The sequence below is a fragment of the Podospora anserina genome, chromosome 1 (genome assembly GCF_000226545.1).
Source record: "Podospora anserina S mat+ genomic DNA chromosome 1, supercontig 1".
Classification (NCBI taxonomy): Eukaryota; Fungi; Ascomycota; class Sordariomycetes; order Sordariales; family Podosporaceae; genus Podospora; species Podospora anserina.
Genome location: NW_001914859.1, coordinates 2,229,154 through 2,243,285, shown reverse-complemented (window position 1 = coordinate 2,243,285; position 14,132 = coordinate 2,229,154). Strand labels below are relative to the sequence as shown.

The window sequence follows — 14,132 nt, the reverse complement described above, 5'->3', positions numbered from 1 at the left end:
CCTACTTTTTTAATTTCAATTAAAAATAAATTATAAATATAAGTCCTATTTTATTAAGGAAGTTAATTATATCTATTACGAATAACAAAATAAGTTTTTTATTTATCTCTCTTTTAAATATACATATTATTTAAATTATTTTTAAATTACCTAATTTAATTATTTTTTTTTTTCAAAATTATTATTTTTTTTTATATATTTATTTAATAGATTTCTATATATATATTTTATTTTGGTATTTTATAATTTTTTTTTTCTTTTTAGAATTTTAAGATTTTAAATAAGGTTTACTTTATATAAATTTACTAATTTCGGGAATGAAAATTTGAGAAATATCCTTTTAGAAGATAGTAATCCTGTATAATTGTTTGAGGGGCCCGGGGGTTGGGGGGGCACAATTTGCTAAGCAAAAGACTCTACTGGCCGGGCTGAAGTCTCACGAAAGCCACCGAGCCGGTTGGTAGATCTGTGGGTATCTCAAAGATGCACCCGTGACCATCATAGACGAAAACCTCGAATTGGTGGCTTTGAGTGTGTGTGGGACAGAAGCCTACCCAACCCGCGAATATTTGATGCTTTCCTAGGTACCTTTGACTCGAGGTTCCTGGAAAGGTAGGTGGTGCAGGCCGTTTGACCCTTAAGATCTCTTGGGATTTCGCCAGATCGGCCGGGATCGTTTCGTTCAAGGGCCTGAAAGTGTTGATTGTTGGGCCGGAAGCGAGCAGTGTTCCAAGTCTTTCACGAGAGGGATAACTTTGGTAAAGGGCCCTTGTCTGATAACATACCTAGGCAGGTAAAGAGGGCAGCTGAAAGTGTTGGGAGCTTCAAGTCTGGTGGTGTCGCCTTGTAAAGCCGCGATGCTGTCGAGAACGTAGGTGTTGGGCATCTGGTGAGGCTTTCGATAGGACACTTGTGATGACAACAGCCGAAGGCGAGAAAGTAGATATGCACACGATCATGATTGATTCGGGTCTGGAACTTTCCTTTCCGAAGCCACCAAGACGCTGGAGGGCGATTGCAGACATCCGAGACAGATCTTTGCAGATTTCCCATCATCGACCGCATGAATAACGCTACTGACTCCCGTCTCTTGTGTACCTTGAAGAAAAGGCGCAAAATAGTGTCGGATAATGTTTTGGCGTGGAAATAAGAGGTCAATCCCCAACATGCTGTGGAAGTGTTGTTGGTTGGCCGTCGCGAGCGTCATCCCACATGGGAGAGCGGACAAACTACCCAGGTAGGCAGGTAGGTAGGAGGGCAGCGCCTTCCAAAGATTGGCCAATTCCACGGTTAAGACAAAGCATTGTGATAATAAAGATGGCAAATAATATTTCGCTTTCATAATGTTAACTGGGTACTCAATGTACCCCCTATGTGGCTAGAATGCCATGGAAGCGTGTAGTTACAATCAATATCCTTCCCTCACCATATGCCGATGTTTTGATTTACGGAAGAATTCCAACAACCGGAGAATACGCCGCAATAGCAAGAGCAAGCAGCTCCTGAACCGTGTTGTATTGCACTGCCTGCGGGTCTCCCTGGAAAGGTGTGAGTGGAAATATACTGAGGTAAAACTCCTGTGATTGTAACAAGGTCAGCGCTGCTTCCGATAAGTGATGCGTATTTTACTGGTGATCGTTGAAACCGGACAAGAAAAGGTGTATTGAGAATCAACTCACCAGAACAACAACGCTCAACTGCTCCAGAGGCGTGCGAATAGCCTGTCCAGCAGACGGGACTAGGGAGCAGGCATTGAGCTGTCCCTTGCCGCTCAGCCTGGTAAGACTGCGTACGAAAGACGACGTCACCCTCCAAGCTTGGCTGTAATGCTTGTAGAGACTGCGAAGTCGGCTGAAGTGCAGACTGAATCGTTCAGGGGGGTGAGTGAGCGCATCACTGGATTAGCGACAAGCAAACCGGCCTTGATGTCCTCCAAGATTGGAAGAATTGCTGTGAAGGGACCAGTGCGAGTGAGATACTGGGCACAGCTAAGAGAATTGAGCTTCTGTGCCTCGATCTGAAGTTTGGTAGCGTTGGCTTGCAGTGCGGCGATAGTGTCGAGAACATATTGGCCGGTTGTTCCTGGTGTTTGCGCAGATACGCCCATGAATGTAAGAGCGGAAAAGAAAATAGCTAGAAGGCGAACCATTTTGTTGCAGGTGTACAGTGCTGGCGACGCTGTCTGAAAAGTACACAAAACAATAGCAGAGAGGTAACTCGTTTGGTTATTCAAAATGTGCGAAGCCTTCAAATCTTGTGCCTTTATGTCTCGACATCTCGCCTTCGATTGCTCTCAGACATGAACAATTTTTTGCCTCAAACAGAACATCCGAATCAAGAAGGTAAGGTAGCTTCGTCTTCAAGTCAAGCCACCATCAGCCAAGACCAAGGCCAAAGTTCCTATGAGGCAAGAACCTCTGTGTCATTGACCGAGCGGAGTACTCCAGTTTACCCTCCTGACAGGCTTCGACTTCAGCTCTTGGTTCCTAGTCCCGGTCCGTCGAAAGGCACAGATCGCTCAAGCAAACCAATACATTTGCAACGATCAAGTATCACAAACAAGCCACTGACCCAGCCAGCAACCCTCACATACTCTTCGATATCAAATGATCAGATTCAGCTCGCCATCTTCTGCATTCTAATAAATCAACACCAATCGCCACAAACAATGCTTATGCAAGATCCATCACAGTCCCTCCTCCGAGATCCGATGACCGACAGAACTCTTTCCCGACCCGGAACCCGAGCCACATACCAATATCTCAACGTAATCAAAACTCACAACATCTCCTCATCCTCCTCATCCTCCACCCCCCTAGCCAGCATCAACCTCCCATACTGCTCCGACATGCTCATCTGGTACTCCTCCTCCCTCCTCCGAATTGCCGCCCAGTCCACCCCGACGGACTTGTACACCGGGTCCGTCGCCCTCTTAGCCTCGCTACTACCACCCGTCCCAGTACCGATGACACCCCCTGGTTGGACGAGCGCAGGCCCAAACTGGCTGTACGGCCCGCTCATCATGTCCTTTTCATATGGCTCAGCCAAAAGTAGCGCCCGCCTAGCAGATTCTTCATACTCACGTCTCGCCAGCTCCTCCTGATACCCAGTCGCCATGTAAGGTTCCATATCCCCATACTCTGCCGTCGTCTGGATCCACCTACCATCTCCCACCTGAACTGGCGTCAAGGGGGTCCCATCCAACGAGATGATCATTTCCTGCTGTCGCTGCCCTTGTTGTTGCTGTCGTTGCTGCTCCTCCATTTGGATCTGGTACTCGTGCTCGAGCTGAGCCTGGAGTTCGGCTTCCATTTCGTCTTGCTGGGCCTGCTCCCAGCGCATTCGAGCGAGTGCTTCTTCCTGGTCTAGGGAGGTGGTGGAGTTGTAGTCTACATCTGAGGGGTGTTGGGGGGGTGGGGGGCAGGCGCGCCAGAGTTCGATCAAGTGCATGCGTTGGGGGTCGTCGACGGTTTTGAAGAGGTGGAACTGGGCGGGGGAGAGGTTGGTTGAATCGACCGAGTATTCACGGAGGACACGCTCGATGGCCGCGTGTTCGCTTTGGGGGGGCTCCGAGGAGGGTCGGACTGGGGTTTCTTGTTGTTGTTGCTGTTGCTCCTTTTGTTTGGCCAGGTGGGCTGCCGAGTGGTTGTAGTGCTGGGAGATGTAGACTATCTTGGGAGCCTGGACTGGTTGTGGCGCTGCGACGGCCACGGGTTCTGGGACTTGCTCCGGTTGTGCTGGTAAGGGATTGTTGAAGTTCAACTGACGAGCTAGGAGCATGGAGAGCTCGTCTTCAGAGTAGATGTCTTGGTATACTGCCGCCATTGTTGGAGATGATGACTGTTTTGAAGTCTGTACGAAATGTTAGCAGGATAATAACCAAGAGAGGCTTTTTGCTGTCGTTTACTTGAGTGGCAGATTTAACACAAGATTAATCCTGGCCGTGTAGTGTGTATGGTATCTTGACTGTTGCGTACTCAACAGTCAGGGATGCCACAGAGATGGTGTGGATTAGAGTCAGAAAGTCTGCGGATAGAAAAGAACTCTGGATTGTTGCAACTCGTCTCTTTATTGTCTAAGCTAATTGTCTTGATAATCGACACTTTGCTGGATTTGCAAGTATGATAGCACGCCTGCGGGTAAGGTGGTGGTGGGGGACGTGCTTCGAGGCAGCGTGTGCTTGTACAACGATGACGCGTGGAAGGGCACACGTTTAAAATAAGCTCTTGGAGATTTAAGGTAACTCGGAGCTGCTAATCGAGGACACAGCAAGAGGCCCTGAGGAAATGTCTCCGCAGTTGGTCCGATATATAGAGAAAATCACCGGTGGGGCTTTCCAGGCATTCGGGATCAGATGAAGCAGTGGAGGGGTTGTCATCAAATTGTTGAGCGTCTGTGACGCAGGTGAACAAAAAAAAACTTCCGATCCTGGCCGAGTAGGACGGCTTGTTAGGCTCCAAGAGACCAAAAACAGCGTCCATCACCTCCACGTTGAGGTTCTATTGCAGCTCTGGGCTCAAAATCGAGTGCCTGGTTGGGCAGTCACACAGCTCGCCTTCCCCAGAGCAGTCATGCGTCAGAGGCCAGCCGACCTGAAACGGGCGAGGAAAGCGGCTACACGTCCAGTCACTCCGCCGGGCCGTCCAATGAATTGGTGACACGCGGGGTGATTCCAGACCCTGCCGGCCATTCCTTGCCTATTGCTTCCTGCCTCTCCATTTATACCTCACTGGATATCCAATAAAAGAGAATTAGCCTTGAGCAAGAGGCTGGCGATTTTTTCCTGTCGATACACCCAAGAAGACAATGTGCTGATCATGGGAGATAGCGATGCTCCGTATAGAGGGGCACAAGGGGCTAGAACTGCCTGTGACCCAGACCCACTGATTCGCGTCCCCTGAGAATGCGGGGGACGGCTGGACAGGGGTTGGTTCAAAAAAGCCACATTTCGACGCCACAGATGACGTATCCAACTCTCGTTCCACCATCCCACTTTCGCGCTCTCTCTTCCGTTGGGCGACTGAAGATAGACTTGTCCTAGTGATTTTGCATGTACCAACCAGCTCTTGGGAAAGCCTGGCCAGACAAGAGTCTCCGAGACAAAAATCCAAACCTAGATTGCCTTTGTTCATCTGCTTGCTCTCTTGTACCCGTCGGCACTGTTAGACATCTGACCCCCCGCATCTTATCAAAATGGCAGCAAAAGCCGGCCGGCCTCCCAACTACTGTCAGTCAAGCCTATATTCCACGAACTCATAACTGTTGACTTACCATACCTACCGCTATAGATGCCATCCTCGAGGTCCCAGAAACCGCCTCCACCACCCAGATCCGCGATGCCTATAAACGGTAACCTATCCTACTCACCACCATCATATCTCCCCAACTAACAACCCCCCCAGCGCTGCCTTAAAAACCCACCCCGACCGCATCCCGGCCGACCACCCTGACCGTCCCGAACGAACCCGCAAATTCCAGCTCGTCAACGACGCATATTACACCCTCTCCGATCCCACCCGCCGCCGCGAATACGACGCCCAGCGCAAACTCTTCTCCGGCCCCAGCTCCTCCCGCCCCACGCCCGGCGGCTTCGACCCCTTCGCCGACGCCGAAGAGTCCGCTTCCGACCAGCAACAGCAAGGACAGCAGCCCAACTTCTACTCCTGGGCCTGGAACTTCTTCACCAACCAAAGCCAGGGCGCCAAAAACCAGCACAACCAGGAAGAATCCCGCCAGCAAGCTGAGAATGAGCAGTTCGCCGATGTCTTCGAAGAGATGCTCCGGGAGGAGGGCATGGCCGACCCGTCGCACAACAACAGGCCGACGGGCAAGTTTTGGGGCACGCTGGGCGGTATCAGTGGTGGCGCGCTAGGGTTTATTATGGCCAATGTACCTGGTATGGTTGCTGGTGCTGTGGCTGGCAACAGGCTCGGCGCGGTGAGGGATGCCAAGGGGAAGAGTGTGTATGCGGTCTTTCAGGTGAGTGCTGCTGGGGTTGACTTCATCCAGGGAGAGCGAGCATAAGTGACAGCTACTGAAATGTTTGTGATTGTGTGCAGGAACTGCCACAGGCGGATCGGGCAAGGCTTCTTAGTCAGTTAGCCGCGAAGGTGTTGAGCCATACGGTGGGGATTTGATCTTGATGTGCTGGCTGATGAGAGGTGTGGTCGGGATTCGGAAAGGTTATGAACTTGGGATTGGGCGTGGAGTTTGGGATTGTTTGGGAGAAATTCGCCCATGGAAACAGCACGGGCTGAAATGGGTGGTTAATATACCATGAAGGATTGGTTTTCTGTATCGTCGATGCAATAGATTAATGCTCATTGTTGCTTTTGCCTGTGTCTTGTTTCTGTCAATGCATGTCGAATCTGGAGCGGGGCGGGTTGTATGTAGCCATATTGAGTGCTACAGCTCTATATATATAGGTAGCAATATTTCACCTGGGAAATCCGGGGCTCGTTGTCACATAACATCGTCCCATATACCGAGAGAAGATTTGACCTCCTTTTTTCTTCCTCCTTTTTAAATCAACCACCGAAGAACACCTAACCTAACCGCAACGTCAAAGCCACGTATTGCTCGAAAACTCTACCGCTTGTAAAGCAACATACCCTCCGCAAAAAAGATCCACGATCACCTCTTCTTGTTCTTGCGCTTGCTCGCCTTGTTGCCGCCCGCCTTCTGGGTACCGCTTGCCTTGGCCTGACCCAGAGAGTCGACCGATTTCTCGAGAAGCTCAAAGTCCTCGGCAGAGCCGGTGGAGGGAGTGAGTCTTCCGGGCTCAGAATCCTCGTCGTCATTGACGACCTCGGTCTCGGTGGGCTCGTCGATCTCTTCCTCAAACTCGTCATCCGCGGTGCGCTTCTTAAACACACGCCCGATGGTCAGATCATAAACCCAGAAAGGCAGGCGAACCACGGCGGTGTCCTTGAAGGTAGGTTTGGCGATCTCATTGGGCTGGTGGATATGTTAGCTTATTTTGCAAAAAGTTGGATGAATAAGAGGTAGCTTACGTCCAAAAGGTACTCGCCCACATTGCCATCCTCATCCTCCTGTTCAAGGAAGACGGCGCCCACCGAGTCAACAACGAGAACCTTGCCATTCTCCGCAACGACACGCCTTTTGGCTCCAGTGGGACCCTGTCCCTCGGGCTGCGGCTGGGGAGTCGCTGATCCGGAAGCAGAGGCCGAGGCGGGTTTGGTGTCACGTCCACGGCGGGTCTTGCGCCCGGCACTCTTATCCTTGGCCTCCTTCTTTGTCTCGCGCTCTTGCATGCGACGCATCTTGCGGTTGATGGGAATCTGGCGACCGTCTTCGTCTTCGTACACCTGTTGAGGAGGGGGAGGGGGAGGAGCGGCGGCAGGCTCGCCATCAACGCCAGGAATGTTGAGGCCAAGGTTGTCGCCCCAAGCAGCACGGCGCGCAAATGTGATATAGCGCTCCACAAACTCGCGTTGGCGCTTCCAGCTCATGTAAAGGGCGAGATAATGCGCGCCACCACCGGCGACGAGGAAGACGCCGAAGATAGCAGTGCCAAGGCCGGGGCGATAGCGGTTGTAGTAGTACTCGGTGCCCTTCCAGGTAGGGAAGCCATTGGTGAGGAAGTAGTCATATCGGTCACGCCCAGGGCCGCGGAGGACATCGGCAACGATGGAAAGACGAGCCTGGCGCTCTGAGGCGCGCTTGATGGCAACCTTGAGCTCATGAGAGGTAGGCTGCTTCGTCACCTGCACACCGGGCTTGCCTCCCGACTTCTTGGCGTTCTCCTTGTTGGCCTTGATGCGCTGGGCCTGGAGCTGCTGTCTGACTTTGTCGGGATGGAGCTCTCTTGACTTCTTCTTGTAGGCTTTGTTGATGTCCTCGTGGCTTGCGCCCTTCTTGACACCAAGAAAATCGTAAAAAGTCACTTCGGGACCTTCATGCGCAAGGAGTTCATCGCGGACACGGAAGATTTCGCGATCTGGTTATCATCGAAGATGTTAGTAAGTCTGATACAATTGGATTGTGTAGATATAGTGGTACTGGAACCAGACGCAATAGAAAAGGGGTATCATCGCATTTGCGACGGGAATGTACAGCAAATACTTCACATACCTTCTTTGGTCCATGCCGCACTCAGCGGCGTTAGGAGGGCCAACAGGCCTAGGGAAAGAGCAGAGAATTTCATGATTGCGCTACTCCATGAGGAAACTGACCAAAGTTAGAAACAAAGAGAGAACACCGTTTGGTGGTTGAACCGGCGCAAGAAGGTTGAAGAGCGCCGCCACGAAATGACCTGGAACCCTTGGTGCAAAAGTTTCCAAGGGACAGGCTGGAAGTTTTGGGCAGATGGAGCCCCCCATTTTAGTTCAGACAGGGGTTGAAGCTGCAACTGCCTGCCGGGGCAAGCTGCCGCGGCCCGCTGAACCCTGTGCCCCATCTTTTCTTTTTTGTAGGGCCAGTTTGCATCTCGGACAGAAGCTTGGCTGGATCCAATCATCAAGCTTTCAGTAGGAGCAGGAAGAACAGATGACATATTCTCGTAGTGAATTCACTTGATATCCTTGTGCTACATAATCTACACCTTAAGACTCCTTTCGCCATTCTTATATACATTGCTCTTTGCCTTTTCCGTTATACCTCTCAAGACAGACGGATTAAGTCCAAACACGCCAACATCACCCCTGCTTGGCAAAGGCGAGACACCAGGTTGACGACATGTTACAACATGGAACCGGCAAGATGTTCAAGAGCACTGGTCTTCAACTAAGGTCAGTATCTAATATATCCAAGAGCCAGGAATGTTCATGGGAGGGTTCTCAATCCATTCCCGGAAATCCCTTAAAAAGTCCTCCCAAGCGATATCCTACTCGAATACAAGCAACCAATCCCCAGGGTATGGCCCATAGATGATATCCTTCCACACATATCCGAACTCCGGCTGTACTGGTAAACATATCGGTTCCACCGGCCACACCCTAGACTGCAAGATACCAGTGTCGACAAACACTGCTTTTGTAGCCTTACCATACTCCTCCAGATCTATCCCCGCAATATGTAAATCTTCGAGCCAGCCACGGAGAGCCGAGTGGACTGCCATTTTCCAGCCCCTCTGATACTCCAGAAGTTTGCCGAAGTCTGGACACCGACATAACGCAGGTGCTAGGAGTAGCGCGGTCAGACCGTGGGCAGGATGGCGGGCATCAAGATCCTCGAGCGTGGTGATACCGGCAACCTTACGAAATACACATCGGACCATTTTTCATTTTTTTGACGGTATCAGTAAACGTGTCCAGTCGTTTAGGAGCGTGGCCTGGTCGCCTGCAAGTGTGATCTAGCCCCATAGCGCTTTGGAATAACATCCACATTATGTGATTCAAAACCGACCCCATCTCTTTGGAAGCCCTCAGCTCGGATATCGTCGGTGCCTGAGCTTTCTTGTTGGCAGAGAAACCGTTGCCCAACTTTATGGTCTATAACCAAGCCCGAGAATCGATAGAAGAGTTTCAGGCGCCGCTGCCATGGCGACTTGTAATAGTGGCAGAAGATTTCGGAGAATAGAGGCTCTACAGCAGCGCTATTACTGTCCAGCATTGCCGACGAGGTGAACGTCCCCGCTGAAGTTGTCATGTGCGCCGTAGGAGAGCAGGGCCGTATGAAATACAAGCTGATCCTCTGGATTCAGGTAGGTGTACGGTACCACATCCAACCAGCAAGGGGCGACTGACCTTCAAAGCTGATAGTGAACAGGTTAAGACCCGCAACGAGGAGAGGTTCGACCAGATTTGGGTTGAAGATCATGGCATACTGATGCACCATTAGTACCTGGTCGAGCTCCTATAAAAGATGTAATACTGACGTGTAATAGTGTCCTTCCTTTGTCATCCAGAATATATGGTGTGGTGTGTCCGTTGGCAAAGGAGCTTCGAAGCTCGTTCGGTGTGATGGGATGTGTTTCACACATGACTCAAAGAAACAATTCATTGCCTTCTTCGTCGATCGTATACTGCCGAAAAGCAACATTCCATCCACAAGTCGCAAAAAGTACTTGAAGGTCCTAAGCTCTGTTCATGAACCAAAGCGGAAATGCCACTTTTATCCGGTAGCCTAACATGATAAATGTCAAGAAATCATCCCTGACTACAAAAAGAAGGGGATACTCACTTTTCGCTTCCTGCTTTACGGAGGCTGCTTTGGCATCCCCATCGTGCATGACCTCGAAAACCAGGCACCCTGCTAGAATCCGTGTCCGATAGCGAGCTCGCCCTATACGAGTCCCATTCAGCTTCGTGGTTAGTTTGCCCGACACCCAATAATTTGCCTCTTGTTTACTGGTCAGAGACTTCTCTTTGAGATCCCGTTCCTGGTTCTATTGAAGGGGAATCGACTCGACAACCCTTGAGGTGATATATTCGGGCTGAAAGTTCATTTGGGATCTAGACGATCAATACCTAATCAGTTCTTGCCCTAAGATGAGCAAATGACTTTGCGTCATTCCACTCACATTTTCAACAGCTGAAGAGCCATTTCGAGTATTTTCAATGCTCGATAAAGTCGCTTTTCGTACATCTCGAGCTCGGCCTTCTAGAACAACACCGCTTTTGTTTTGGCGACATATCTCTTCCGCCTCCTGGTCGAAACGATATCGCCCATGAGATCTTGGATCAATTTGTCCAGTTTCTCGTGCAAATGTCGACAATGCTGAATTGCTCGAGCGCACATGGGCGTTGGAGGACATCCTCCTCCGATCACTGCCTGTGGCTCCGCTTCGATTGCATCGATCGATAGGGCGAAATACTTGAGCTGCTCGACCAAAGCTTTGATTGTTTCTGGTACATCCTTGACCTCTTTCCAGAGTCGAGACAGTGAGAGGACCAGACTGCCCACTTTACCAGTGGCCTGCGCTATTGCGATACCTCCTGAAACGAGTCCGATGATCTCGGCCATGATTTGGTCACAAAACAAATGGTTTTCGGAGAACACGCTCAGGGTGACACACTCACCGGTTGCCAGAGAGCGGGTTCGCTTTGTGTTAACATCGTTCTCATGGAACACTTTGCGAACCCGGCGGGGGGAGGGGAGGCAACTGGTCACCATGGCAGTGCCCAGGCTTATCCGAGGGCGGACGAGAGGTGGCATGGTAGGACCGTAGAAGTCGGGGGTATCCTATAAAACGTGGTCGCCAGGTTATACGGTATAAATCTCGACACCCATTCCAGCCTGGCCATAAAGACCTAGACAACGGAGACGTGGCAGCTTGTGAATAGCTATATCACAGTGTGAGTGACTTTATCACAGTATTCCCTGGTTCTTCATAGATAATACAGGAGCACAGTGCGTCGAGATACCTGTTATGATAAAACACACTGCATGGCACAAGTCACTGCTTCTGCTGCGGCGAGGTCAAAGCCACGATCGTGGCCCAGGTACCTATCAAACAGAATCTAGGTACGTCATGGACATGATAGTAGACTGCGGCAGAATTTAAAGCTTTGCCTTGTGCGTTGATAAACACGTCCCTGATGATATCACTCCCTTCCCACTCTCTTGGAAGACATTGTGGGTGTCTTGAAGACCTTGTAGCTGTTCCAAATCCTTTTCCCTCAACTATTTGCAATTGGGTTCTCTGCAAGCCACGAATTCAAGTCAACCTCAGTAAAGAGAAAAGCCCTGACGTCCCGAGCATTTCTGTCGAGCCATGTGCATCCTCCGTCGTACCCCTCGACAATGTATTTGGTGGCTATGGACCCACTCCGATCGACTCCAAGTTTAAACAAGAACCCCTCCGTGACCTCCGTGACATCGTCCCAGGATTTCAATGTCTCAAACGCATGATTGGGTCCCCGAGATGCATCGGCAATCGTGAGGATGGCCGATTTGTACATGTGGTACGACCGCTGATACCCAGGCCACCAGTTTCCGTTTTCTGTGAGAAGTTAAAACAAACTTCTTCCAGTCATCTGTCGGATAGTGGAAATGTCGAAGGCAGTTGGGCCCAGGTAAATTTTCAATGACAGAGTTCAGGATGTAAACGCGAAATATCATCATCGAATCGAGCCGTGCCCGTCGTTTCCCATAGCTCGCTTCAGGTTCTGCAATTTCGACGGCAAGACCGCAAGCATCCATACATTTTCACCGTTGAGTATCGCTGTCATCGGCGGCTTCCACCACGTGGTTCTCAGTTGTGTAATGGCGAATGAAGTGGAGGAAGGTCCTGTGATTGGAATGGTCATAACGCCCGCGGAACATCCACTCCCACCAGAGCTCACCTGCCTTTTTTGCAGACAGGCCAACGTATATCAGAGTCTGGAGCGAGATCAGGTCATCGGTAAGGTAATAGATGCGTCCATTGTGGCTTTGTTGACGAATGGAGAGTTGATGGAAAATCAATCTTTTACGGAGAGCAGAAGGTGATTGAAACTGGAAGCTCAAAAGTTTCCTGTCCTTATTCAAGTTTTCAAAAAAAAAATAGGGTGGCTTTCTGTGGTTCAAACTTAGACGACAGTCACGAGGTGATCCTCTAGGTTCGCCCAAAACCTTTCCTTTGAGGCACGATCTTGCATGACTGGCCTATAAAGGCAACAGAAAAGAATAAATGTAAGAGATTGGATTATTTTTTGAGCACACTGAGCACCGATAAGTACCATATTATAAGATCGCTAACTTGAATATCACAAAAGCCGCCCCCTTTCCTCCCACCAAATTAAACCACGCCATTCCAAGTCATCCCCCAAACATAAGGTAGGTAGTTTCCAAATATCATCGATAACCAGCAGCATCATACCAAACCAACTCTACCACCCGTCGCCCCCCTAATCAAAAGTAAGCATACCCCCCACCTCCCCTCCCCCTCCCACCACCTCCTTTGCTCGCCACACCCAAGACCCAAACCCTAGTGTTCCCATTATGCTCCCTATCCGCCCCTGCTGCCCCCCAAAGCCCCTCCATTTCCAACCTATGCTTCGTCTTCGGCTTCCCCTCCTTGATCCGGATCTTTTCAAAAAAGACATAAGCCCCGTAATACAACGCTGATTTCGCCCCACAGTTACTCCCCTTCATCCCCCTAAATCGTTGGAGCTGCACGCTCTGGAAGCATTTTCCTGGTTTGCTGGGGCCGCGAAGCTGGGCGTAGATGTCCCGGAGGAAAGACGCCTGAGTGACGCCGTCTTTTTTGAGATGTAGGTTGATCTTACGGCGGATTTCGTCGCAAGAGTCATAGACGGGGACGGAGTCAGTTTCCTCACCTTCCAGGTGAATTCCGCTGATATCAGGAACCGAAGAGGCAGCGGAGGGTTTGGCTTTGGATGCGGTTGCGGGGGCTGGGGCCACAATGACAGCAGGAGCAGCAAAGGCAGCAGTGGTGGCGGAAGTCTTTTGTTTCTTCCCTACTAGCAGAGGGATACCGAGCATCTCCCTCTTCTTGAACCACTCCCAGGCGTTTTCATAGGCGGCGAAGCCTGAGCCGTTGAAGGGACCGTGGACACCTAAGAAGCCTGAAAGCGATTTGGCGCTGACGCCAATCTCACGGGCGAAGGCGGTTTTGGTCATGGCGGCGGATTCGAGAAGATTATTGATTTTGCGACGGACCTGGTCGCAGTTCATGTCGATTGGTACGCCTTCGAGGTCGATGTCGTCGAGGGACATGCCTGATCCTGCTGGGGCAACGGCATGGTCATCGAGGGACTTGCGCTTTAGGCTTTTGCTTGCAGCGGGGCCATGGTTCTCTTTATCAGCGTCTGGCTGAGGCGAGAGGAGAGCTGAGATAGGCATGACGCCTGTGGATGGTGCCACGGGAGGACGGAACACCTGGGTATGTGTTAGTGGTGGAGTTTCTGATGTGCATCTGGAATGTGCAGGTGATTTACCCATGATGACATGATGTTTGTGGACTCGGATTGTACGAGTCAAAAGTCAGGAGATGATGAAACCGACCCAAAAGGAGTGGTTCAATGGTTGAAATCCAGCCACAGAACTCAGATAAGGGCCAAAAAGGGGTGCGGTCCTGATCTTGCTCACACCACTCGAGAATGAAGAGCAAAATAAAAGACGCGTCTGAGTTTGAATTTCGAAGCGTGTCGAGGGGAAGGATCGTCATCGGGAGAGCGTGGAGTTCATGGCGGAAACTAGCAGGGGAAACCCCCCTGCCACGGTGA

General features: G+C 50.7%; 4 protein-coding genes across 4 annotated transcripts; 1 reads left to right on the top strand and 3 right to left on the bottom strand.

The window, feature by feature from the left end:
* Positions 1 to 2,778: 2,778 nt before the first annotated feature.
* On the bottom strand, positions 2,779 to 3,825 carry PODANS_1_6260 (uncharacterized protein; the record flags this gene model as incomplete). Its single annotated transcript, XM_001912808.1, has 1 exon — positions 2,779 to 3,825. The coding sequence occupies one exon, from the start codon at positions 3,823 to 3,825 to the stop codon at positions 2,779 to 2,781; it is 1,047 nt and encodes a 348-aa protein (XP_001912843.1).
* Positions 3,826 to 5,193: 1,368 nt separating this feature from the next.
* PODANS_1_6250 (uncharacterized protein) lies at positions 5,194 to 6,137 on the top strand (the record flags this gene model as incomplete). The annotated part of the gene is made up of 4 exons (XM_001912807.1): positions 5,194 to 5,227; positions 5,289 to 5,349; positions 5,403 to 5,979; positions 6,060 to 6,137. The coding sequence occupies 4 exons, from the start codon at positions 5,194 to 5,196 to the stop codon at positions 6,135 to 6,137; spliced, it is 750 nt and encodes a 249-aa protein (XP_001912842.1).
* A 496-nt stretch (positions 6,138 to 6,633) lies between these two features.
* On the bottom strand, positions 6,634 to 8,167 carry PODANS_1_6240 (uncharacterized protein; the record flags this gene model as incomplete). Its single annotated transcript, XM_001912806.1, has 3 exons — positions 6,634 to 6,957; positions 7,014 to 7,960; positions 8,095 to 8,167. 3 exons carry the CDS (start codon positions 8,165 to 8,167, stop codon positions 6,634 to 6,636), a joined length of 1,344 nt encoding a protein of 447 aa, XP_001912841.1.
* A 4,628-nt stretch (positions 8,168 to 12,795) lies between these two features.
* On the bottom strand, positions 12,796 to 13,856 carry PODANS_1_6230 (uncharacterized protein; the record flags this gene model as incomplete). Its single annotated transcript, XM_001912805.1, has 2 exons — positions 12,796 to 13,785; positions 13,845 to 13,856. 2 exons carry the CDS (start codon positions 13,854 to 13,856, stop codon positions 12,796 to 12,798), a joined length of 1,002 nt encoding a protein of 333 aa, XP_001912840.1.
* Positions 13,857 to 14,132: the final 276 nt, after the last annotated feature.